This window comes from Apodemus sylvaticus, chromosome 22, assembly GCF_947179515.1.
Source record: "Apodemus sylvaticus chromosome 22, mApoSyl1.1, whole genome shotgun sequence".
NCBI classification, from domain to species: Eukaryota; Metazoa; Chordata; class Mammalia; order Rodentia; family Muridae; genus Apodemus; species Apodemus sylvaticus.
In genome coordinates, this window is record NC_067493.1 from 22,488,458 (window position 1) to 22,512,867 (window position 24,410).

Consider the following 24,410-nt stretch of genomic DNA (forward strand, 5'->3'; position numbering starts at 1 on the left):
ACTTCAGGGCAGTGTGTGACACAGCGGGCAAGCAGGACAAGCTACACCGTGGTAGGAATCTCATTTATTCAAAACAGTATTTCTCACCATTCTCAAATTGAAGACTGCACAAAATAGAAGCAGCGCGTTATCCTCAGCCTTGGGAGCAGGCGCCGCCTTCCAGCTCTGCTAGGCCAGTCTATCCCACGCACTTTACAAAACAGTCCTGAAGCTTAATCAAATAAAACTATTGTACACAACATTTACATTAGAAAAAGATAGCTGAATGTAGGAAAACTGGGTGTGTTGTTCCCTTAGGTAAAGACTGCTCCACAGTTGGGGCATCTTCGCTTCCTCAGTGCGAAGCAGCACAGGAACCCAAAAGGAAACAGGACGATGGCCAAGAAGATGCCCAGGCAGGTGAAGCAGTATTCCAGGACACCAACCCTGCAGAGAGAGGAACCGAATTAGGACCCCCTACCCCAACCTGACAGCCCACGGGACGTCATGGGATGTCCTGGAAGGGACCATGCCACCTACAGAGTACCTGCCCAACTGGCAGGGAATGTGCTCACAGGCAGCTGGCCCCAGGCCCCACCTCAGAGCCAGTCTAGGGCTGGAGTGCACAGAACTAGTTGGAACCAGTATAAACTGCCAGTGCTACCAAGGGCATCCTAGGCAAACTGGGAGAACACAGTTGAAAGGTATCACCTAACGTGAATAAAAGACAAGAACTTTCCATTAGTTACACACTCTTACAAAAAGGGGTGAAGTGGGGCTTAGCAGTAGAAGCACATGCCATGGAAACCTGATGGCCTCAATATCAGGTTGTTAAGGTCAGCCCCTCGACTGGAACCCAACGATGGAAGGAGCAAAGCAACTCCAGAGCTGTCCTCCGACAGCCTTCATACACAACAAAAACAAGAGTGACCCAACTGAGTCTATAAAAATTCCTACAGCTCTGGAAAACGACACCACAGAAATGAAACCCACTCTAGAGCGTTTGTTGTGCTGGGGCCGGAAGCCAGAGCCTCCTGAGCAGAGGCCAAGTGCTCTGTCCACAGGCCCAGCTTCTCCAATGCTGAGCAGTTTTAGGTTTCTTTCCAACGTCCTCTAAGTGTTTAAAAAGTGATCATTTGTCTGGTGTGAAGGTAAAGAAGATAGCACGTTCACACATACAGAAAGTCACTGGAGAACTTTTAAAGCTTCCCTAGTAAGTCTACTTCCAACCTGTGTAATATGGAACCCAGAGACACGGGATGTCCAACGAAGCCCGTAGCAAGCATAGATACAAATCCAGTGACCTAATGGAATCTGTTCTCTCCATGCAACTCAGGCTAAAGGATCTTGTCAGTGTCCCAAGGGTGGGAAGCAAGGCTCCTCTGGAAATGTCTGACACCAACCTCACTTCCACCAAACACACTGGCTCCGCCCCAGGCCTCTCTCCGGCCCCAACAGGGACCTCCATGCTGTGCCCCAGTCACATGCCCATGGGCAGTGCACACTGCTGGGACAGAAAGAAACTGAGGTAAGCTCAAGATAATAGAATGGAAGGGGCTGCTGGAGAGACACTGTCAGAGATATCTGAGCTGGCCAGCACAGGACAGGGCTCAGCAGGGATGTCACCGGGACGGGGGTGGGGGGATCTGAAGACATGCGCAGCGAGCTGCCTGGCTAGCCCTCTGCCGTTGGCTGAGAGTCCCACCCAGCACCCTCTCATCCCTCCTACGGCTTACACACTGCAAACTGACCCTTCAGGCCACACTGGATGCTCCTTGTTTCCACCTCATGGAGAGAACAGCAAAGTAACAGCTTAAAAAGCCAAACACGCTCAGAGCCAAAATTGTTGGGCAGCTCTGCGACTTCCCAGGGCCACGACAAGTAAATCTGGGTATTCTGGGAATCTCATTCTGTTTAGAAGACAAGGCAAACTCCATGCCGGCCTCACGCACCCTCTCAGGCGAAGCTGCCAGGAACAGACATAAAACATAAGATGGACAGGAAGCCCCAACACTCCAAGCAGTATCTGAACCCCAACAAGCTCTTCAGGTGCGGAGGCTCTGAACAGGCAGCTCTAGGAAACCACCTTCCTCTCCATTCCTGTGAGCGCTCTAGCTCCCCCTCCCCCAACTCACAGCCTACATTTCCTGTTGGCAAAGCTACCTCTCCTGTGACCTGCAGGTCAGGGTCTCTGAAACTCCCTATAGAACAAAGATGACCTCGGACTTCTGGCCCTCCTGCTTTCACCTCCCAAGGTCCAGGATTACAGGTGTACCACCAAGGCCTGTTCTAGACTCTTACAAAACTGTCCCTTAACTACCACAAGGTCACCAAGTCACCACGTCCTTTGGCCTACCACAGACTGAGCAGGACTCCACCCGGCTGCAGCTGCAGGGTGCACTCTAGACAGGGGTGAGAATCCCAGCTGATAAGAACCTGGGGCTGCTCTCCCTGCCCTGAGACACCAGCAGTCCCCAAGCACAGGTGGGTGGGACTTGGGAATAGAAATGTCCAGAGTGGCGGGAAGAAGGCCATGTGACCCAGGGCATTTCTGTCTGGGCTTCACCCTTCCATTTTTCCTAGTACCTTCAAACTGTCCAGTCATGAGGTAAAACTCTGAAACACTGGTTTACATATTTCAGTTAGAAAATATACCATGAAAATTGGGCACACTGGTGTCCACCCATAAGCCCAGCACTCAGGAAGTAAAGGCAGGAGGATCAAAAGTCCAAGGTTATTCTCTATTACATAACATGTTAGAGACCAACCTGGGCTACATGAGATCTTGTCTTAAAAGGTTAGCAAGGTAAAGGAGAAGAAAGAAAATGTCCCACAAAAGCATTGGGCCATAGGAAGCAAACCTTGCTGATTGGGTCACCAGGAGCTTTTAAAGAACCCAGGGCCCTCGGGCACCTTCATTACCTGAAAAAAGCGCCCAGAAGGTGGCTGGGGCTCTGCAGGATCATGCCAGGGTGGGAAGGTTGGGGTGGGCTCTCCACGTTGCCCTGCATCTCATCCGCAGAAGTATCCCAGGTGTGGGCTAACCCTAACCCTAACCCTGGTCTACATATTTCAGCTAGAAAAATATACCATGTTTTGGGCTACGCTGTTTTGGGTGCCAGCTTGTTCTGAAGCCCAGGATGGCAGGTCCTCTCGGCCTGCATTGCCTGATGCACATAGTTCCCAACGGTAGCCAGGCCGGCATCTTCTGCCCCCTTAACTGCGCTCATAACTACAGCAGACCTAACTGACCTGTCACGACTGGGCCTCCAGGCACTGGAACGTCTCCAAGCATTAGTTCCCAGCAAGCCCCACATTGCTGTCAGAGCTCTGAGCTGGGAAGCAGTGCCGTCCGTCCATCTTCTGCTGACTCCACAGTCGCAGGTAGCTAGCAGACCTGGCACTGAGAACCTCGTGCCTCCTGAGGAGCCATCCCGAGTTATGGAGGAGTTACTGAGGGCTGCTCACCTCTGCGAGATTAAAGCCTGCATGCCTCCAGGACAAGAGGGCGCTCCTTCAATCACGCCACGTGTGGACCGCGGTTGGACATCTGACAGCAACCAACAGTCTGTGACTGGAGACCACATACCTTCATCCCATGAAGGGAAAGCAACTCAAGTTCTACACTGGCTCAAATGGACCAGGGGATGGGGAAGTGAGAGACAGACTTGCTCTGCGCATGAGAAGGTACTCTCACACCCCAAAATCCCAAGCTCTGAACCCACATGCCTAAAGGCCCAAAGCTCTGGAAGCAGAACTTTTCCTAAATTTGGAGGAAGCTCAACATGGATGCAGTTTGATCTGAACATATAACTACGTGATTTGTTGTTTGTGTTCTAAGACAAGCTCTCTTTACATAGACCTGACTTTCTATGTAGGCCAGGTGGGCCTCTAACTTACAGATCTCCATTTACCTGCCTCTGCCTCCAAAGTGCATTAAGGGCATACACCACCACCCAGCCAATTTATAGTCTATTTTTTTATTTTTGGTTTTTTGGATTTGTTTTTTTGAGACAGGGTTTCTCTGTATAGCCCTGGTTGACCTGAAACTCACTCTATAGACCAGGCTGGCCTTGAACTCAGAAATCTGCCTGCCTCTGCCTCCCAGAGTGCTGGGATTACAGGCGTGCACCACCACTGCCTGGCCAACTTATAGTCTTAATAAATCCACTTAACATGAAGATTCACATCTTGCTGCAGAAATACTAATATTTGACCTTCAGCTCTGCCCCAGATCTCAATGGGAACACTGGCAAAAGTTTTAGTTTTAAAAGCCAACATCTGACTCCAGGAACACAATATGGCCTCTAAGCCAACCTACATTCAGCAAGATGCTACAGGCGGCTGCAGCGGCCGGGGCAGCTGCACTGAGTGAAGACCCCGCCCCAGAACAGCTGCTGCCTTCCAGCTGACCTGTCCCAGTCCCCAACAGCCTCACTTTCTCCTCCTCTACAACCTCCAGAAAGTCTAACTCTGCCAGGACAAGTTTCAACTCTTTTGAATGGCTCAGAACTCAAATCTGGGCCTCCTGGCGCACCTGGATGGCCCCTCCCCCACCCCACAGGCCACCAGGAAAGGGGAGGAAATAGCACAGAGTATTAGGGAGTGACTAACTTAATTAAAAGCCTTTACTTCTTTAACCCCGACTGGAGGCTCCATGAACAAGTGGCCACTCAACCCTGACACCTGGCCACAGGAGGGACAGAAGTAAAGGGGGGGGGGGGCTCTGAGCCGCAGAAAGACTTGTGATGCTGGAGGGTCCCATGACCAAGGGCTCATCCAGAGAGGGCTATCCCAACCCCTCCTGTGTCCTTACAGCACCCCATCCAGGGGCACACCCTGGCTATCTTACAGGTGGATGAGACAGGAGCTGTGCCTGAGGCCACACAGCTGGGAAGGGTGGCAGGGATCCAAGCAGTCAGGCTCCTGGTTCTGGCCCCAGCCCTCCTGCTGGTCAAGTGTTTCTTTCTCCCAAGCCCGGGAGCTCCAGGCACCATCCAGGCCTGGGTATCCCTACAGCATCCTCCATCCAGGCCTGGGTATCCCTACAGCATCCTCCATCCAGGCCTGGGTATCCCTACAGCATCCTCCATCCAGGCCTGGGTATCCCTACAGCAGCCTCCAGGGAAAGGGATGGGAGGGTTTTCTCCACCAGCTACGGGTTGAGCAAAAGTCTGCAACAGTCTCCACTCCAGAGAGCATCGCCACAGGACAGAGTTCCACCCTCATGTGGGCAGTTTACAAGGACCAAACTCGAAATATCCTGCCCCCTGGGCACAGGTCTCAAAGGCTAATCTGACAGGCACAGCCCCAAGTATCCACAGTGGGCAAGGGCAGTGCCTGCCAGCTCCAAGACTCAGTACCACCCTGCCAGAGCTGGGAGGCCCCAGCTAGGACCGGGAGACTAACCAACCCGGCTTCCCTCAGATCGCGTGCCTCGACCAGCACACGGCCAGGACACCAGCCTCCCCCTGCCAGGCATGGCCAGCTCCTTCACCTTCCTCAGCCACAGGCAGAGCAGAGCACCCCTTCCCCCAAGCCTAAAGCTGCCACGGCCCCATCTTCCCCAGACTCAGCTCAGCCCACAGAGGCCTCCACAAACAGCCTTCACACCAGCGATCCAGTGCTGCATCCAGACCCCACCCTCCTGGATTTCTTCCTGTCTCTCTGGTTACCTCCAAAACTAAATCCCCAGTAACAATAATAAATAACTCCGCCAGTACCCTGTGGAGGAGCCTGTGCCGGGCAGGCTCTGCACGCACAGCCATGCCACGCACCGTGGGCGTGCTCATTCCACTCGTGACCTGTGCTCCCAGGGCATGCTGGTCAGCCTCACCTGCCCTGCATCTGGGGACAACCCACAGCCGCTGGAATGGAAAGACACCTGCCTCAGAGACCCAGGGCCTTCATGGATACGGGATTGCTGCAGGTGGGGCAGGACAGCCTGGGGTAGAGGTGGTGCTGAGAAGCCCCATCCACTGTGGGTGAGAGAATTGCTTCTTGCAAATGTCTATAAAAGGAGCCGGAGTCAGGCTGCTTAACTTCAACTCAGACAGAATGGCAACGTGACAAGCGACACCGGCCTCTCATGCCAAGTCTCACTCAGAGGGAATCACAGACGTGTGACTTGGACAAATTCCTGCCAAGCCACTAGGGAGAGACAGGACAGGGCCTGGGAGGCTACATCTGGAAGGGAGAAAGCTTGGTCACATGAGCAGTGTCCTCTCTTTCAGCCCTAACATGCCAGGCAGGGCAGGGGCAGGCTCAAATGTTTACAGGGGAACACCTGTCCCAACGCCAGAAACAGACACACTTCCTAAGCAGACAGAGCTGGCCAGCCCTCCTGTGCTGCTCTCCTAGAGAGGGGCCCCCAACACTCTGCTTGCCTGCTTTGTACTGCTGGGGTCAGCCCTGGAGCGGGGGGCTAGCAGCAGAGGACACTGTCAACAAGCCCGCAGGGATCCCAGCTGTGCAGAACAACCTGGGAGGACCAAGAGTGGTCGCCACTTTAAGAGTCAGGCACCCCCAAACCTGCCCTCAGAGGGCCCAGGTTCCTTAACACTGGACATCTCCATCCACAGGCAGCCCCAGACCTTCCTGAGAGGGCAGCGGCACAGCCTGACCTTGTCCCAGACTCTACAGGACCCAAGAGTCCCGTGAACAGAAGCCACAAGCCACAAAACAACTCACTTCCCAGGGAAACTGTCCCGGAGCCGGTGTTCTCCACCCAGCAGTACTCCAGACTACAGCGGGCCACTCCACAGCTCTAGGATTTTGACCGCCTTGGCTCCCAGACTAGAGCAGTCATACTGCCCTGCAGTCAGTGTCCCCGCGCCCCCCAAGTTCAGGGGTCTGATTCAAGAAGAGCCTTGTGGGAACACCCCTGTCCACTGAGGGAGAAAACAACTCAGCTGACTGTGGTAGGGCCAGGATCTGGTTGCTGGAAACGGCAGACATGCCATCCCAGTGAGCCTCTCCACTGCTCTGTGTCACCCTACCTGCCTGCCTGCCATCCACTCTACACCCCTCCTTACACTTGAGATATCACCTAATATTTGTCCCATCCTTAGGGCCCTGAGACTTCCCATCCAGTGGCTCAACTCAAGGCCACACAGGAAGTCTCCGATTTTCCACCTCCATACAACCAACCCCCTTCCAGTCTCAAGGGCTCTCTGCACAGGAGACCCTATACTGATCCCCTTGGCCCGCCTCCCAGTCTCTGCTCCCCCTTGCCCACCAAGTCTACCCAGTGTGCCTCAAGCCCTCAGGGGGACCGCTTGCAGAAAGAGAACTGCCCTCTGGAGGCAGTCAGCAAGGCCAAGCTATCTGGGAGGCAGCCCTCTACAGTTAGAGGAAGCAGCTGAGTCCCACTCTCCTCCCCTCCACCAGCTCCCAAAGCCAAAGTCACTTGGGTCCCTGACCGAGGCCTCTAACTAGCCTCAGCCTTCTTCAGCAAGCACATGATCAGCTGAGGGTCCAGTGTCTTCCGCCCTCAGTCACCTCCCGTGAGGCCACTCGCAAGTTTCCAAAATCATTAACTTCCTTACGGCTCCACACTGCGCCTCTGAAACACACTTTGGAAATGAAAGCTAAGTCCAAACAAGGGTTTCTTAATTCCATTCTCAGAGACTTCGAACTTCCCCTCCCAGACAAAGGCTGAAACCCTGCCCTGCCTGTCGCCACCTGGCCCATCTGGGTGTGTGGCCAGGTCTAACTTGGAAGCTGAATCCTCAAAGCCTGCCTAAAGGGAGCCTGGCTCCATCTCTCGCCTTATATAAAGTCCTCACAAAGTTTCTGTCAGCTTCAGTTTGAGGATAAAACAATCACAACAACAAAACCACTCCAGCCCGGAACAAAGAAGCACGGGGTTTCCCCCTGGGCCAGCTAGTGGCCAGGAGTTGCTAAGCCCCGGTCCGCATTCTGCACCCTCACAGCCTTTGCTCTTTGCTGGTCACTTGGGTCTCCTAAGTCCTTTGACATCCTGGCCGGCCAGCGGACTCAAGTCCCAGTACCTCCTTAATAAGACTCAACTGTAACAGTACACTTGCGGAAACTGGGGGAAAAACAAAACAAAACAAACCCTCCTTCCCCGCGGCTCTCAGTCCTAGGGAGGAAAGACCATCAGTCCCCATTGTTAACATTCCTGCGTCCCACGCACTCCGGGTGCCATGCCTCCCAATCCCAAATGCACTCAACTCCCCACAGGAAAGGGAGCCCATCCTTCTGCCGCATAAAGTAAATTCTGAGCCAGGGGTGAGTGACCCCACCTTCTCCCACTGCAGTCCCTCCCTTGCGGGACTTCCCTCTAAGAGGGGAGCCGGGCTGTGACCCCACCCCATCCCACCCCCGCTGGCCTTTTGCAGGATTCCGGCACGTGCTTACCCCGCCACCCCCAGCCCAGGCTGAAGACTTACCTGCAGACGGGGCAGCCTCCGACCACGACGATGGAGTTGGCAGGATACCGGGTGACCGTTCGACTTTGGATGTTATAGACCCGGGGGTGGCTGGTGGGGATCCCTGTGGGAGCGGAGCGCAGATCAGCACCGGGCGACTCGGCCCTCCTCCTCCTCCTCTCCTCCCTCCCCCTTAGCCCCGGTCCTCCCCGCCTCCAACTGGGCTGAGCGCGCCTGCGGGTGGGCTCCAGAAGAAGCCAAGTGCAAACCCTCCGACACAAAGTTCACGGCCACTGGGGCAGGGCCTGGCCGGGCAGGGCGCTCCGGGCAGCAGCTGCCCCCCGCAGGCCCGCGCCGGGACCGCGCGGTGCTCAGCCCGGAGGCCGCTCGGGGTCCCCTTCGAGCCGCGGGCCCACCTGTGACGAGGTAGGGGTAGGGCGGCGGCGGGGGCGCGGTGGGGATGGCCCCGTAGCCGTGCGGGCCGCACGCGTAGTCGCCCTGGCCGGCCTCCAGGTTGTAGGCGGGCGGGCGCTCCTGCAACAGGGGCTTGTGGTCCATCGCGGCCCCCGGGGCCGCGCGCCCGCCAGCTCCGGCCCGGCTCGCTTCCTTCGGCCCGGCGGGGATGGCGGCGGTAGCGGCGACGGCGGCGTCCCGGGCAGCTCGGCCCAGTGAGGCGCGCGCCGGGCGGGGCGGGCGCGCCAAGGGTTCCCCGCCCTCCCGCCGGTCACAAGACCGGGGTCACGTGGGCGTGACGGGGCGGGGCTGAGGGCGGGGCCTGGGAGGGCGTCTTAAAGACGCCGCGGCGGGCTGGCTGGTGGGGTGTTGTCCTCACTCGGTCCCGCCCCATGTTGGATCTTGGACTTCCAGAGAAGTTCTGACACCCTGCCCCGGCCGGATACCCAACAAGATCCTGGCCATCTTTAGGTTTGTTTGTTTTGTTCTTTTCTTTAAAAAAATGTTTATTACATTTATTTAGGGGGAGGGTGTGTTTTTATGAGTGGGCACGCGCACATTTGGAAGTCGCTCTCGAGAGTGGGTTTCTGTTTTCCACCATATGGGTCCTGAGATAGATAGACTGACAGATTCTGCAGCAGGCGCCTTCACCCACAGCCTTCGCCGCTTTCTTTTTTTCTTTTTTTTTTTTTGGAACTGGGCTCATTCAGCCCAGGCTGGCCTGGAACACTGTAGCTGTCTTTAGACACTCCAGAAGGGGGAGGTCAGTTACAGATGGTTGTGAGCCACCATGTGCTTACTGGGATTTGAACTCGGGACCTTCGGAAAATGGCCTGGAACTCTCTTTTTAGGGGGGAGGGAGGGTTGGTTTTTTTTTTTTTGAGACAGGGTTTCTCTGTATAGCCCTGGCTGTCCCTGGAGCTCACTCTGTAGACCAGGCTGGCTTGGGATTACAGGCGTGCGCCAGGCAAAAGTAGCTGGGCTCGTCCGGGATTTGAACCCGGGACCTCTCGCACCCAAAGCGAGAATCATACCCCTAGACCAACGAGCCGCTGGCTTGTAACTCATAATGCTTTCGCCTCTGCATTGTAAACTATGGGCTACCTTGCTCCTCCCCTTGACCAACCCAGCACCCGGTCAGCACCCACGGGGCGGGACCGGGTGAGCCCCTCCCCAGTCACACCCTTCCGTGTTGCTGTACTGCCACACCCCCTTGGTTGCTTGAGGGAGCACAGCTGAGTACAACTACCCACTAAAGCCTACTCAACTGCTGAGCGCTCCTCCTCCTCCATTGATTGTCATTTTCAAGGGCTGTGGCCACTAATTAAAAATAACTGCCGTGCTTGGGAGAACCCTAAACTCTGAGCACCTGCTCCGCCCCCTTCAGGTTCTTTAACCTTGTTTAGCAGCCTGACCACGTGTGTTTGCTGAGTTTACAGCGTGGCATTGCGGCTCCCTAGGAGAGGACCAAGGCCTGACTCAGGCCCATGAGTCTCTCTCCATAGCTACTGCCATGCCCCTCGGCAAAGTGTCGCCAGGCGTGGGCTTGCCTACCACACATGAACCCATGGGTTCCCTAGCATGTGACTCACCCCAGGGCTGGGGAGATGATTCAAGAGGATAAATTCAGTGACCTCCCTACTCTACAGCAAGTTCAAGGCCAGCCTGAGCTACATGAGACCCCCGTCTCCAAAAAACTAGCAAGGAAAAAGAAATATTGGAGCAGAATCCTGCCGTGTGTGTGTGTGTGTGTGTGTGTGTGTGGCCTGTGTTTTGTTCCACCCCTGGGATAACTGCAGCTTTTCAGCATATTTATTCCTAACTTGGGATACTCCTGTAATCTGCCCAGAGTGGGATTTTCAGGCTTATCCCATTACATTTAATAAAATCTTTTATTTTAGCAAAGTAACAGAGGGGCTTCCCCGCAGGGCCTCTGACATCCCAGGCTTCGGGTTTAGACCCAGTTTATACACGAGTGAGTGAGGAGTCCTTTCCCGGGAGCAGGCCTCAGAGCCCCTCAGAGAGTGGCTGTGTGCCCCTGTGACAGGCATGCCGCTGAGTTCACTCGCCTAGCTGTCCCTAGTGTGTGCATACAGGGCCCACACCCGAGGAACCAATTAGAAACTCATCTCCCTTTAGGACGCGCCAGGTTCTTCCAAGCCACTCCCGTTTTTCCTCTCATGTCCTCAATGTCTCACGAGGAAGAACAGAGGCAGGCAAACCAGCTATACCCCTTGACCAATAAACAAGAAAGAAGGGGTGTGTGTGTCTGTCTGTCTGTCTGGTGGCACTCTAAAGGAGAATTGGGAGTTCAGAGCCATTCTGGGTAACATGTTGAGACTCTATCTCATGTCTCATGAAACCCAGTGAGGCTGTCTGTGTAGCTCAGTTCCTAGAGCCGTCACCTAACGCACGCACGTGAAGCCCAGGACCCATCCCCAACATTGCATTAACTAGGCCCGGGGGGCAGAAGCCTGTGATCCCTGCACTCTCCCTGCACTCTAGAGGTGGAGACAGAAGGATCCAAAATTCAAGGTCAGGCTGGAGAGATGGCTCCTTGGTTAAGAGCACTAGCTGTTCTTCCTGAGGTCCTGAGTTCAATTCCCAGCAATCCATGGTGACTTGCAACCGTCTGTAATGAGATTTGAAATCTGATGCCCTGTTCTGGTGTGTCTGAAGACAGAGCACTCATGTACATAAAATATAGAAATATATAGTGCATTCTTTTTTTTTTCTAAGACAAGGTTTCTCTGTGTAGACCAGGCTGGCTTGAACTCAGAAATCCGCCTGCCTCTGCCTCCCAAGTCCTGGGAGTAAAGGCGTGTGCCACCACCGCCCGGTATAAATAGTGTATTCTTAAAAATAATGTCAAGATCACCTGTGGCTTAACAGCAGGTGAGCAAAGCCAATCTTGATCCGAGCTGCTTGAGACTGCGTCTCATCCACAGCGACAGGCCTGGCTGATGGGGAGTGGCTAGGGGCGTGGAAGGAAGCAGGGGTGGCACCCATGGAGTGACAGAACCCCAAGGCTTGAGCAGTGTGAGGTAGAAACCCCTCTCCAGGGGAGCCTGGGCTGCTCCCCAAGCCTCATCACCAAAAGACGTGGATTCACCTCAGGCTAGCCACAGTCACCACTCAGGTGGTGAGTCTGTCTCATTAAAAAAAAAAAAATCTGTGGGCTGAAGAGATGGCTCAGAGGTTAGGGGCACTGACTCCTCTTCCAGAGGTCCTGAGTTCAATTCCCAGCAACCACATGCTGGCTCACAACCATCTGTAATGGGATCCCATGCCCTCTTCTGGTGTGTCTGAAGACAGCCACAGTGTACTCAGATACATAAAATAAGCAAATAAATCTTTTTTAAAAAAAGAATCTGAATTCATTATTTTTGTATGAATGGTGTGTGTACGGGGGAGCACATGCCCTGGGATGTGTGTGGTGATCAGAGGGCAAGTTTGTGGAGTTTCCTTCTACCTTTATGTGAGTCCTGGGATCAGGCCCTCGGACTTGCTCTGCCCATTGAGCCGTCCTGCCATCCTGGGACACTCCTTATTGTCGCTGCCCTGCAGGAAACTGGAAAGTAGCATTGGTTCCTCCAAGCCCTTCCCAGTCTATCAGACCCCATACACATCAGTAGACCTCAATTGTAGGTGTTTTGTTGTTGTTGTTGTTTGCTTGTTTTTCCTTATAGGCCTGTGTTTGCTGATCAAACCCCACTGCCTCTGGTTCCCCAGGAGGGCCTCTACTTAAGGACTCTGTCTCATGAATCTTGAGTCAAGAGCTCAAGTTCATCTTCAGCTACACAGAAAGTCTAAGGACAGATACATGGACTGGTGGACGGACGGGTGGGTGAGTGGGTGGATGGATGCACCAGTGGGTGGGTGGACAGGTGGGTGGACGGGTGGATGGATGGACGGACCAGTGGGTGGACAGACGGGTGGATGGACGGGTGGGTGGAGGATGGAGTGCTGCTGGGTCAGTCAGGAAGGGGAGGAATTGAGTTTGCATCCTAACGACCACATAAAGTGTGCACCTGTGATCCCAGTGCTGGAGAGGCAGAGAGAGAGAGGGGGGGGGGGGGGGGGGAGAGATCCTGGAGCTCACTGGCCGGCCAGTGTGGCCAGATGACTGAGACCCAACTTTAACCAGAGACCTTGTCTTAATAAAATGGAGAGCATCTTTCCTCCACACGGACACACACACACACACACACACACGCACGTGCAAGAGCAAACATGCACACACACCACACACACACAAAACATATGCACATACACAAAATAAGAAAATGAACCAGTTGGCCATGAGGAGATGGCAGGCTTGCTTGCTTAAGTGGACAAACAACAGATTATCTGTAAAGCATCGGGCTCCGTCAGGACAGGGAGAGGGAAGGTGGGTGAGGGGCTGGAGTCCTGTGCATGGCAGGAGCAGCGCCCTGTAGGATTGGACTGGTCACCCACTGAAGGAAAGCACAAGGGTGCTAGGACAGATGTCGCTCCCCCTCCCCCTGTCCCCATCCCCCACTTCTCCCCTCCCCCTGCCCCCATCCCCCACCTCTCCCTCTCCCCCCTGCTCCTCCCTCCTCTCCTACTGGGTGTGTCCCATGTGAGCCGCCTACCCTGAGCTACAACCCCAGCAGGGAGCTCTGTCCTGACTGTTGTTGATTTCTTCATGAAATTAGGAGCAAAGCCAGCCTCTGAGTCTGAGCCCAGAAGAGGAAGTGTAAGAAACAGACGACGGCTGTGGGATTCCCCCGGGTTGGGGTTTGAACAGACGAGAGGAAGAGTTAGAGTGACCGTGGAGCCCTGTGGGACAGTCCTGTAGCCTCCGGGCAGAAGGGAGAATGTTCTGAAGGCGCCTGTCTCCCCCGTTTCCAGCCTCAGGCTAATGAAACAGTGGACCTTAAGGAATTGGAATTTGCCGGGAAATCTCATTCTATGGCATTGTGGGAAGTGATCCCCGAGTGCTTGAGGGCATGGTCCCCAGTTGGTGAACTGTGTGGAGAGGATTTAGAGGTACAGCCTGGTGGGAGGTGTGCCACGGGAGGTGGGCCACGCGAGGTGTGCCACTCGAGGTGGGCCACGAGAGGTGGGCCACGCGAGGTGGGCCACGGGAGGTTTCCAAAGCCCACGGCACTCCCAGTTAGCGCTCTCTGCCTTGTCCTCGTGGGTCAGATGCCAGCCCTCAGGTCCTACTGCAGCCCGTGCTGCCTGGCCACTGCCACGCTTTCTCACCGCGACCTCATGGACTCGTCTCTGAAACCATAAGCTCCCCCAGAAACTCTTCCATATATCCTCTTAGTGTCTCTTCACAGCAATAGGAAAGTTAATTTAGCCGGGCAGTGGTAGCGCACGCCTGTAATCCCAGCACTCTTGGAGACAGAGGCAGGCAGATTTCTGAGTTCGAGGCCAGCCTGGTCTACAGCGTGAGTTCCAGGACAGCCAGGGCTACACAGAGAAACCCTGTCTGGAGTAAAAAAAAAAATAAAAAAATAAAAATAAAAATAAATCCAAAAAAGAAAGTTAATTTAGACACTGGAGAAAGAGAAGGCTGAAGGGCTGGAGGTTTAGGCAGAGCGAGCTTCTGGAAGAAGTCCATCACTGGGGCTGGCCCTGAGCTTGAAAGGCCCTGTCCAGTTTGCCCTCTCTGCTTCATGCACCACTGAGGACATGAACTCTTGCTCCGGCTGCCACGCCGGCCGCCGGCTGCCACACTCCCCAGCACAGTGGGACCCTCCTATGGCTCCGGGAACCACAGGCCAAGGCTAAATAAACCTTCCTTGGTGATGGTGCTCTACCTCAGCGAGGGCGGACCCCTAACTAATGTCGCGGAAGGGAGAGACTTAAGGGTCTCAGCATTAGCCATAATTATCATTTTGGTTACTCTCAAGTTACATCTCAAAGGCTTCCTCTCCCTTGTTCCTTCCACCCCTTGCTCCCAACCCTGTCTCTGAGACAAGGTCTTATGTAGCCCTCCCTCTGTGTAGCCAAAGATGACCTTGAACTTCTAAACCTCCGGCCTTTACCTCCCAAGCGCTGGGCTTACAGCCATGCACCGCACAGTCTGTGGTGTTGAAGCCGGGACTCAGGGCTTCAGGATGGTGGCCGCCAACCCTGCTACCTATTGGCCGGATCCCCACCCGGCTAGTTTCTGATAAGCAATTCCCCAGGGCGGCTGGGCAGGTAACTTACACGGAGTCAAGCCCTGATAAGGTGAAGCCGGGAGGTCCTGGGGTCCCACAGGGCTTTAGCACACACCTTTTACCGTGGTGGGGATTCTGGGGAGATTCCTAGAAAATTGCCGGTTACAGCTGGGAAGGGAGAAGGGCCTTAAGGAGATGATGCTAACTGTGCTGGGATGTTTGCTTCTCAGCTGGAGAGGGGCTGCAAGCAGGTGTCTGGACGAGGGATCTTTTCGTCCCCTTGTCCCCACGATAGCCCTGGCTTTGTATCCTGTCTCACCAGAGACCAGAAGTTAAAACTCTGGGTGTGGGCAGGGCCTCATTTCCTCCAAAGGCGCAGTGACTCCGGGTTCCTTGGCACACACAACTGAAATGTCTTTAGTTCTCTCCTGTGGCTCTCTGGGTCACCTCCGTAAGGACACGAGTCATTGTTTGCATTTCGGGCTCAACCTTGATACAGCTCTGTCACTTACATGCACACATTCTCACCCCTTACCCCTCCCACCGTGCGCCCTCGGGAGGCGAGACCCAGCTGCCCTGTGTTCCTGGCATGGCTGGAGACAAGACATTCTAAAGGGTTTTCCCTTCAGCTATTACATTATAGACATATAGCTATTACAGTGGTCTCCAGAGAATTGGAATCCCCCACCTCCTCACCTCCCACCCCCACCCAGGAGGGAAACGTGCCAGCCAGAGGGGGGTCTTGTATGATCAATGTCAGCCCACCATGCCAGAGAGATTAGAAGCTGAGGTCATGTTGGGTCAGGGACAGACAGGGCCATACCTTGACCAGGACAGATTAGCTACGTGGAACTCTCAGCCCCTATTTAAACGGAAGCCTCAGAAATTAAAGATGCCTCTCTTAGGAGGATCTGGGTTCAATTCCTACCTCCCACTTGGCAGTTCTCAACCATTTCTAACTCTCGTCCCAAAGGATCTGATGCCCTCTCCTGGCTGCTGGGAGAACTGCATGGCGTGTGGTACAAGGCAGGCAAGACACCCATTCACATAACATAAAAAAATCAAAACTATGATTATGTCGGGATTCTGAAGGTGGGCATTGGGGCCACTGGACATCTTCATTTGTTCCTCTCCTCAGTGAGGCCACACTGAATAAAACCTGTGCCTGCGGTTCACTGTCACACGTCTCTTTAATTGGCATATTGGAGACTGCATGGGAGCCTAGCTCGTCTGGGCTTCTCCAACCGTAAAAACTCCAGTAACAGTGTTCTGGGTGTGCTGGGCACTCTCCATATCATGCCATATGGTGTATGTGTTCTGGCCTCTTTAGAGTCATCCCGTGGAAGTGACATCAATACCCCCTAAGAGGAGTTCTAAAGGAACCTGAGGGTACAGGTAGATTCTATTGTTTTCTTCAAGGAATCCTGGCTTTTGGACACCAGGTCTACCACCTGCAGTCCTGAGATTATAGCATGCTGCCCTGCATCAAGTGTGAGAAATGGAATCATTGGTGACTGTGGTGTGTGTGTGTGTGAGAGAGAGAGAGAGAGAGAGAGAGAGAGAGAGAGAGAGAGATACACCACCAACTCTCTTCATAGTTGGTATTAGCCAACAGTCAATTCTCAGTCTTTTTGACTATTTTGAGACAGGATCTCACTAAGTGGCCCAGATTGGTCTTGATCTTCCTCTGTTGCCCAGACAGGCCTTAAACTTGCGATCCTCCTGCCTCAGCCTTCTGAATAGCTGAGATCTGTTTCATCAGACTGACAAGTGACTGGTTCTAAGAGAAATACATTCCTACGGAACAAAATGGAATTTGTTTCCCTTAGTGTGTATCTTCTTTGGGCTGGGGATGTCACCTAGGAAGACAATGGTTGTCCAGCATGCGCAAGGCCTCAGCACCAAAAGGAGAATAAAACTAAGGGCTGGAGATGTCAGTGGGCACCGTGCTGGCCTGGCCTGCACAAAGCTCTGAGTTGAATCCTTAGCACCTATAGGAGCAAATGTGCTGGCAGCCACCTACAATCCTAGCACTCAGGAAGAAGGCGGCAGGTCTGAAGTTCAGAGTCACCTCTACCTCCTTTGGACCCCTTTGGGGGGGTCACACATCAGACATCCCACATATCGGATATTTACATTACAATTCATAACAGTAGCAAAATTATACTTAATGAGGTAGCAACAAAATAAGTTTATGGTTGGGGGTTAGCGCAACCTGAGAAACTATCAAAGGGTCACAGCCTTAGGAAAGGTGAGAACCACTGCTCTACGATGAAGTGCTTTGAAGCCAGCCTGGGCTACACGAGAGCCTGCCATTCATAAATCAATAAGTCCTATGTATAGTTTTGATAATTACAATTGTTCTTTATCACCTGCCACACACTAAATTTATTTTTTTTGAAATGTTGCCTCTTATATTAAAATAAGTAACTGCTACTTTGGTTTTGACTACAGTATGTAAACGTCTCCTAAGAAGGGCACCAGCGGGAGGGGATCTGGTGAGACAGGACATGCCCACCCCTGCCTGAGGGCTGGGACAGTTCTCATGCTCCAGACCCTGACTGTCACTGTCACTATCCTCAAATGCACCAGAGGAAGGCGAAACAAAGATCATGCCCTTTTCTTGCACGCTCTCCAGAAAAACTGATAACCTATCACGAGGACTTCTTGGCACCAACGGCAGCTGGGTCCCTCACATGGCTGGGACTGTGACCAAAGGAGAAAAAGAAGGAAGCACAATGTGAAAAGCCAGGGCTGGGACCGACCACAAGTGCCTGCTCGGGGAAGGACATTACCAAATATTTGCTGAATAGCTACTAAATGTTTATCTTAGATAAACACTTCGGGAGTTTTATGGTAAGCCCGTTGTGAGCCTTACAATTCTACTGGGCAAATATTTCTTAAGTATTTTATAAATTAAGCACATCGGTTTCTACGCAACACATAAAAGCCTCGCTTTTGCTGAGTCGGGTGGTAAATCTTTCATAAGACATGGGGCCTAGGAGATAACTTAGCTGGTAAAGTGCTTGCCCTGCAAGCAGGAGGAACCTGCCTTTGCTCCCCAGAATACACTTGTAAAAGCCAGGCACAGAGCCCGAGGCCTGTAATCCCAGCACTGAGGAGGTAGAGACCAACCGATCTCTGAGGCTCAATTTCCAGTCAGCCTAATTTTTACAAAGCAAGATCCAGGCCTGTAAAGGACCCTGTCAGAAAACACAAGATAGGCAACCTGGGGGAACAACACCTACCCAAGGTTAACATCTGGCCACCACAGACTTGCATCCCCAAACACAGCTTCACACACACACACACACACACACACACACACACAACCTGCATAAGTCACATATATACGAATTTGTTGAGGTTTGGTCCGTTACTATGTATTGTAATGCTAAATTCTGTGTCCCAAGGTCTAGCTGCCTCAAGACTTGTGAAGTCTTATGTCAATCAAGTGATGCTATGTAACCTTGCCCCCAAAGTTATCCCTGATTGGTCAAGAAAGATACCTCAAGTCCATAGCTGGGCAGAAACCCGGGAGGGAGGCAGGCGGAGCTTTGGTTCCTGGGTTTGGGGGTCTGAGGCGGAGACCACGATGAGAGGAGAGGAAACCTTAGCAAGGTACCATGGGATAGGTGGGTCAGGCGCACACGGCCATGATGAGGGTCAGCCTGCTGGAGTAGGAACAGCCCAGACGGAAAATGGCAAGTGATATCTTGGGGTTACTGACAGGGAAACAAGCAAAATCTGCCCGGCTCTACTGCTTTAAGGGTGTATTATAAATATAAAGGTTTTGAGTCTTTTGGGAAATAAATGATCTAGAGCAGGGTAGAAACCCCCAACTAATACTGTTACAACACATATTCAAATGTTCGCTAGGCAAGAACTCTGTCATGAAGCTATGCCCCGATCTTCCCAGATATTGAGATTGAAGGACAGGGTCCAAGCACAGTCCAGCCAAATTTAGATATTGAGAAGGGGGAGGGGGAGGGTCCTGTAAGGAAGAACTACTGGTTCTCGTCAAAAATGTTGCAGGCCAGGGGCTTCCTGTATAACTCGAGAAGGAAACCGAGCCTCCTAGACTGGAAAAGTCAAACGGCCTTTCAGAGTTGGTACAGGTTCTTGGGGCTGGGACAGGGCTCCTCAGTTAAGCATGATGACCCTTTGAGTTTTACATCTAGAACACCTGTTAGAAAGTCAGGCATGGTGGCACACACCTGTAATCTCAGGCACACGGCCAGGCCAGACTAGCCGAATGGGAAAGTTCGAGGCCAGTGAGTACCTGTCAAAAAACAAAATGGATTGGGTCCAGAGAGGTGGCTCAAAGGTTCAGAGCACTTGCTACCCAATCACGGCTATCAGAATGGATTCTAGTACCCGTGTTACAGGCCGGATATCCTCCTACAAGCTGGAACCCCAGCGCCACCGGGAGAGGAAACAGGCTGGCTGGCCTCCCCCATTTATCACGGTTACATTGTATCATTGGGGAAATCCGCCTGCAGTTTCACAAAGCTACCCTGTCCCAGGAGAAAAACGTTACCTGGATTCACAGAAGTCTTTTCTTTCCTAGGCACGCCTAGATCACAGCCTGCGATTCCAAGTGTGTGCGAGCCTCCATGCCTGGCTTTTTAACACGTGTTCTAGATCTAAAACTCAGATCGGCAAGATTCCCTGCCAGGTCCTTCACTGATGAACCAACCTAGGCACGTGAAATCCAGCAGGAGAGGGGCTGGCGAGATGGCGTAGCAGCGCTCAGCTGCTCCCCAGAGGTCCCAAGTTCAGTTCCTAGCAACCAAATGGTGGCTTTGTTTTCTGTTTTATTGGGTGGGTTTTTTTTTTGTTGGTTTTGTTTTTGTTTTTGTTGTTGGTGGTGGTGGTTTTTCGAGACAGGGTTTCTTTGTGTAGCCCTGGCTGTCCTGGAATTAACAATGTAGACCAGGCTGGCATCGAACTCAGAATCCGACTGTTTCTGCATCCCAAGTGCTGGGATTAAAGGCGTGTGCCACCACTGCCAGGCGACAACCATCTATAATGGGAGCTGATGCCCTCTTCTGACCTGCACCGTATATACACACAGCACTCATATGTAAATTTAAAAAAAAAAAACAAGCAGCAGTAGAGTACTACCTAGAATCCCCCAGTGAGGGGCTGGGGGCGTGGTTGCTTAGTGCTTGAGCCCCTGCCTAGAATCCCCCAGTGAGGGGCTGGGGGCGTGGCTCAGTGCTAGAGCCCCTGCCTAGAATCCCCAAATGAAAGGCTGGGGGTTGGGCACCAGTAGGAAGTTTGCTCAGCGCGGTAGTCCCTTGGTTTGATCCCCGGTGCTGCAGGAGGGCTCCTTATTCTGTTTAATTTATAATGGTAGCAGGGAACCAAGTACAACCTGGAGACACGCCACACTAGTGACCAATTACTGATGAATGTGGTGACGAACATGGATTTTCTTTGTTTGGGGGAAGCAGACAAGGGACCCATCTCAACTAAGACAAATAAATCATAAGCCCAAAGTCTAGAGACCAACCTGGACATTATTTTAGAGGACTCTTCCTGCATAGGGTAGCTAACGATCCTGACGGCCTTCACTCAGCCATTTTTTAGTATTGCCAAAGCCACCCAAAACTAGTCCTCCTCAGAGTCAGGGGATGTGAGACACCGCTGTCATGGGACCTTGGCTGGTTGGAACAGGTGCATTTAGGGAATTGTGGGGAGGAGGCTTTGACATGGGAGGATGCCGTGGACTGGAGAGCTGGCTCAGCAGGAAAGAGCTCTTAACTCTACAAGCATGAGGACCTGAGTTCAAATCCCCAGATTCCCACATTAAGTCAGGCATGTTCCTGCACATGCTTCTAATCACAGCGCTGTGAAGAGCAGAGGCAGGAGGATTATTATAGTGGAGGTTTGAATGAGATATCTCCTCATAACCTTGGGCATTTAGAAACTTGGTCTCCAGCAGGTGGTGCTGTCCGGGAGGTGTGGTCTTGCTGAGGGAACCACATCCCTATGGCCTGGCTCTGGAGGGTTCCAAGACTCACCTTCCCAGTTCACTGTCTCTACCCCTTCCTTGTGCTTTGAGATGTGAGCTCTCGCTGATGCCGCTGTCCTGTCTACTGCCTGTTGCCACGATACCCAGTCATCATGGAGTCTTACCCCTCTGGAACCATGACCCCAAATAAACCCTCCTCTGTAAGATGCTTTGGCTGTGATGTTTCATCACAGCAACAGAAAAGTAACCTGTCAGATCACCGCGACTTGCTCACCGTTAGCCTGGCCACAGGGAATGATAGAGTGGGTCACCCAAAGTCCTCTGGCCTCTGTGGCTGACAGACACATGTGCATATACTACACACACACACACACACTCGAGAGGATGGTGGCATGATAAAGGTTCAGAGAAGCCACCCAGGGTCCCAGGGCTCTGCTACAAACAAACAAACAAACCCAACTGCTTTTCCTGTCTCTTCTCAGGCCTCCTGAGGCGCACCCCAGGGCCTCCTACCTGCTTCCTGCACTGTGGAGGCCATGGCCAGTCCCCGTAAGATGCGTAAGATGCCCAGGAATGGCCAGAGAACGCCTGAGGTTGGGCCAGGTAGAGCCCCTCTATGGTCCAGCAGCAGACAGGCAGTAGCCGACATGAAGGAGTGACCCCAAAGGCCAGTGAGGAAGAGTCATTTCCCTGAGAACTCGGGGGAGGGGAGAGCAGGCAGGGCCTCACAATCCTGCTCTGTGCCAAGGTTCTTAGGTTCTGAGCCTAAGGCTCTGCCCCGGAGGAGGTGACACCAGCTGGAATATTTCATCCCACTGCCAAGAGATGTGATCTAAGCCAGGACCTGGGAAAGAGGACCGGACCGTAGAGCCGTAGAGCTGTCACGTGAAGATAAACTGCCACACAGCGGTAAGCACGCGGTCTGGGCAGACTTTGCCCGAGGTCCTAGAAAGGTCGGAGGGAGAGGTAAGATCCAAAGCCTTATCCACAAGTAGACCGGAGGTTCCAGGAGCTAAATAAATAACAGAATAATAGATAAATATTTCCTAAGGCTGAACAAGGCGGAGCCTACCTGTAATTACAGCACTCTGGAGGCAGGAGGAGAAAGACTTCAGGTTGTAGACCTGCTAAGGCTCTATGAAGAAACTGTCTCAGAATAAATAAATATACCAACACATACACTCCCACACACATACACTCCACATACTTACTGCACACATACATACACACATATACACTCTACATACTACACACACATACACATGAACTCCACATACTACACGCACATACACACACATATACTCACATATACACACACATATACACTCACACACATATACTCACATTAACACACACACACCTTTCCTTCTGAAGATTTGATATTTGTGTTTATTAAAACATAGTGAAGCCAGGCGTGGTGGCACACACCTGTAATCCCAGCACTTGGGAGGCAGAGGCAGGCAGATTTCTGAGTTCGAGGCCAGCCTGGTCTACAGAGTGAGTTTCAGGACAGCCAGGACAACACAGAGAAACCCTGTCTTGAAAAATCAAAAAACCAAACCAAACCAAACCAAAAAACATAGTGAGAAAAGGCAGACTTAGAAGAAACTGAAAGGCAAATTTTATCACTGTGTGCACTTGTCCCCGGGGAACCTTCCACACAAAACTTCAAGGAAGGGCAGCTCTGGGGATGTGTCTCAGTGACACTTCCCAAGTTTTGGGTTCCATCCCTGGCACCTCAAAAGACAGACATAGTGTAACCCCAACTTTTTGGGAAGTGGAGGCAGGAGGAGCAGAAATTCAAGGTCATCCAGAGCTGCATTTTGGGTTTGAGGTCAGATGCACTAGATTAGGTCTTATCTTTAAAGGGAGAGTTTTGAAATCAGCAGAATTGATTTTGTTTTGTTTTGTTTTTTCGAGACAGGGTTTCTCTGCATAGCCCTGGCTGTTCTCGAACTCAGAAATCCACCTGCCTCTGCCTCCCAAGTGCTGGAATTAAAGGCTTGCACCATCACCACCTGGCTGACAGTCAGGATTAAATGAAACCTTATCTTTAAAGGGAGGAGGCAGATGTTGAAACTTAAATACTCTTTTCTTAGGGAAACAGTACTTGGAAGAAGCAATCATTTTTACTGGGGAAGCCGGGTCCAGAAAATAGACAATGGCTTCGACAAATCTCTTGAGGTGAGGATGACCCTCGATGGGTGAATTTTTAGTGCCTCTCTGCCTCTAACTTTATCTTTATTTCTTCATTGACTGAGGAAATTTTAGGGGGTACATTGGAGGCAGACCCTGAAGTCCGGATCCTTGTCTCCCTCTCCTAAGTACATACACTACCATGCCTGAGTTTTATAAGGTGCAGTAGACGGAAGCCACCGGCTTTGTGCATGGGAGCCAAGCACACTTCCACTGAGCCGAGGTCTCAGGATCCCCTGGAGGTCTCTGCACCTCCACAAACACAGCTACCTTCTTCTGCCTTACAATGTGTAGCACTGGTCTCCAGAAGGCTCTGGCTGCATCCGCCTGCACTCACCTTGCTTTGAGGACGTCACTTTCTGTGTTAGTTACTTCTGTAGAGTTATAACCAAAATACCTGCAAGATGGCTTGAAGGGATGGCCCACCTCTGAGGTCCAGGGCTGTATTCCGTCTGTAGCCATTACTTTTCTCCATGCCGTGACCAAAGAGCTCACAAGAAACAACTTAAAGACAGTGTTTGTTCCAGCCAGATGGACTCAGATGACAGAGAAAGCCTGGGGACAGTCAGGAGGAGGGGGAGAGGAGAGGAGAGGGAGGGAGGGAGGGAGGGAGAGGAGGGAGGCAGGGAGAGAGGGAGAAGAGGGAGGGGAGGGAGGGAGAGGAGGGAGGGAAGGAGGGGGGGGAGGGAGGGAGAGAGGGAAGGAGAGGAAGGAGCCCTGGCGCCCACTTACTTTCTCTGTCTCATTTCAAGGTCCCAACCCACAAGATGGTGTCACCTACCACCCCGCCTTGGTCCTCCTCTTTAACTGTTCTGAAATACCAATCCCATCTGATCGAGGACCAAAGGGCCAGTGAGACGGCTCAGTGTACTCACTTGCTGCCAAGCCTGATGACCTGGACCCGATGGTGGGGAGAGACCCAACTCCAGACCCATCATCCTGTGATGTCTCCACCCCTCCCCCCACATTCTTAATATAATTTTACTTATGAATTATTTCTTTATGAATTAATTTTATTTGTGCTTTATAAATAAAGATATGTATAAACTGTTTATACATTTATTGATATATTTTGGTTTTTCCGAGGGGCTCCAGGCTCCAGGTGATCAACCTGTTGCCCACCCTGGGTTTGATCCGCATCATTGCATAAGATGGGCAGGGAAGCACATGCTAAAATCCCAGCGCTTGGGAGCCCACAGCAAGATCAAAGTCCAAGGTTATCCTTGGCTACTTGAAAGTTCATAGCCTTCGCTACATAGTAAATTCAAA

The 24,410-nt window shown here is 52.5% G+C and overlaps 1 protein-coding gene, 2 long non-coding RNA genes and 1 other non-coding gene across 4 annotated transcripts; 2 read left to right on the plus strand and 2 right to left on the minus strand.

Moving 5' to 3' along the window:
• Positions 1 to 46: 46 nt before the first annotated feature.
• Bri3 (brain protein I3) lies at positions 47 to 9,087 on the minus strand. The gene is made up of 3 exons (XM_052167898.1): positions 8,789 to 9,087; positions 8,394 to 8,496; positions 47 to 426 (listed from the first exon to the last, which is right to left on the minus strand). Exons 1-3 carry the CDS (start codon positions 8,928 to 8,930, stop codon positions 294 to 296), a joined length of 378 nt encoding a protein of 125 aa, XP_052023858.1. The 5' UTR covers positions 8,931 to 9,087; the 3' UTR covers positions 47 to 293.
• LOC127672623 (uncharacterized) lies at positions 9,040 to 16,222 on the plus strand. The gene is made up of 3 exons (XR_007974994.1): positions 9,040 to 9,296; positions 12,515 to 12,668; positions 13,505 to 16,222. It is a non-coding gene; the product is annotated as an uncharacterized LOC127672623 (long non-coding RNA).
• Trnap-ugg (transfer RNA proline (anticodon UGG)) lies at positions 9,805 to 9,876 on the minus strand. The gene has a single exon. It is a non-coding gene; the product is annotated as a tRNA-Pro (tRNA).
• A 5,089-nt stretch (positions 16,223 to 21,311) lies between the features above and the next one.
• On the plus strand, positions 21,312 to 24,098 carry LOC127672624 (uncharacterized). The gene is made up of 3 exons (XR_007974995.1): positions 21,312 to 21,854; positions 23,045 to 23,129; positions 23,894 to 24,098. It is a non-coding gene; the product is annotated as an uncharacterized LOC127672624 (long non-coding RNA).
• Positions 24,099 to 24,410: the final 312 nt, after the last annotated feature.